General features: G+C 49.3%; 1 protein-coding gene across 2 annotated transcripts in view; it reads left to right on the top strand.

Moving 5' to 3' along the window:
- The window catches only part of Usp35 (ubiquitin specific peptidase 35), a 23,806-nt gene that overhangs the window by 16,341 nt on the left and 5,617 nt on the right, over nt 1-1,848 (top strand). For both annotated transcript variants that reach the window (XM_029531960.1, XM_021209969.2), the window contains one exon: nt 1,598-1,791. In XM_029531960.1, the coding sequence (XP_029387820.1) occupies nt 1,598-1,791 (194 nt within the window). The remainder of the gene's footprint in view (nt 1-1,597; nt 1,792-1,848) is intronic.

The following is a 1,848-nucleotide window of genomic DNA, read 5'->3' as shown; positions in this document are numbered from 1 at the left end:
TATATCAGGGTCCCTTCAGCAGAATCTTGCTGGCATGTGCATTAGTATCTGGGTTTGGTGGCTGATGATGGGATGGATCCCCGGATGGGGTAGTCTCTGAATAGTCCATCTTTTCATCTTAGCTCTAAATTTTGTCTCTGTACCTATAACCTTTCATGGGTATTTTGTTCCTTATTCTAAGGAGGAATGAAGTATCTACACAATGGTCATCCTTCTTGGTTTTCTTGTGAAACTGAAGTTTTAAAGTGTTTGAATTTGTAAGACTGTGGAATCTTTATGTTTGAAAATCTATTGTGATGCTAATATTCATGTGTAGCCTTGGGAATGCATAAGAAAGGAAAGGCTGTGGCTTAGTGTGACGCATTTGTGTGTAAGCTGACAAGGGCCCAGTCGTGCTGGATGGGTTTATGTTAACTTGATTCATGCTAGAGTCATCAGACAAGAGGAAGCTTGAATTGAGAAAATGTCTCCAGAAGATCTGGCTGTAGGCAAGCCTGTGGGGCATTTTCTTAGTGATTGATGGTGGGGGGGGCAGCCACTGTATGTGGGGACACCCTTGGGTGGCCCTGGGGTGTATAGAAAGTAGGCAGAACAAGCCAGAGGAGCAAGCCAGGAAGCAGCATCCCTCCACGGTGTCTGCAGCAGCTCCTGCCTTCAGATTCCTGCCCTGCTTGAGTTCCTGTCCCAACTTACTTCAATGATGGACTCCAATGTGGAAGTGTAAGCCAGATGAACCTTTTCCTTCCCCAGGTTGCTTTTGGTCATGATGTTTCATCACAGCAATGGTACCCTAACTAGGACAGATGACTTGAGTTAGAGGGACTGTCGGTAACGTCTTGACATCTACTCTTTAGTAGAGCAGTGTCGTTAGGTGTTTGTCTCTGATATCATTAAAACTGGTGCCACTATTCAGTGTGACAAAGAAAAGCCAGGGGGAAGGCATGCTGAACCCTGAGCCAGTGACAGAGGACTGACTACACCTCAGTGCCCTCAGACCCTCCTGCCACTGTGGTGGGACTGGTCCCAGGGGATGTCTGATTTACTGGAAAGCTGGCTCTGCAGTCTCAAACTGGGAGGGATAGTGGAGTCAGAACTGACAGTGGAGATGCCAGACCAGCTGAAGGAAAGGTTGTCTTCTCTTGGCAGCTGAAGAAGCTGAGGCCCAGGGACGTTGCCAGACTGAGACAGACAGGCCTACTAAGCACTCACACATGGTGAGGTGAGAGTTAGGGCAGGAACTGAAGTCTCATCACCATCAGAGCTGGCAACTAGCTAACTGCTTTTGTGGTTCTGCCCAGGACAGACATGTTTGTCACTTACCGTTTGTGTGACTACACAGTTCTCTGCTCTGTCTGAATCCAAGTTTTTCCATCTCTGAGATGGGGATTGCGCTACTTCAGACATGGCACCTGAGAGATCGCATAGAAGGACCACATGTGAGAATGAGACCTTGGAGTGAGTTGTAAGCAGCGGCTGTGCAAACGCCTTTTCTGGACTCTTCTGAGTGCTTGGGAGGGACTGGAGGTTCTAGTCCAGGAGGGCTTCCTGGAGGAAGTGGTGGCTTTAGAGCCGACACTGGTGTCTGCTATCCCCTCAGGACCTCCACATTCCCAATGAGGACCGAATCAAGCAGCTTCTGGGGCAGGATGCCTGGACCTCACAGAAGAGTGACCTGGCTGGCTTCTATCCCCGGCTCATGGCCAAGTCAGACACGGGCAAGATTGGCTTAATCAACTTGGGCAACACATGCTACGTGAACAGTGTCCTTCAGGCCTTATTCATGGCTTCTGAGTAGGTGCCTTTCTGTGTTTCCTCCTCCTCCTCCTCCTCCTCCTCCTCCTCCTCCTC

Source organism: Mus pahari, chromosome 1 (genome assembly GCF_900095145.1).
Source record: "Mus pahari chromosome 1, PAHARI_EIJ_v1.1, whole genome shotgun sequence".
In the NCBI taxonomy this organism is placed as follows: domain Eukaryota; kingdom Metazoa; phylum Chordata; class Mammalia; order Rodentia; family Muridae; genus Mus; species Mus pahari.
This window is presented reverse-complemented; position numbering and strand designations above follow the sequence as displayed.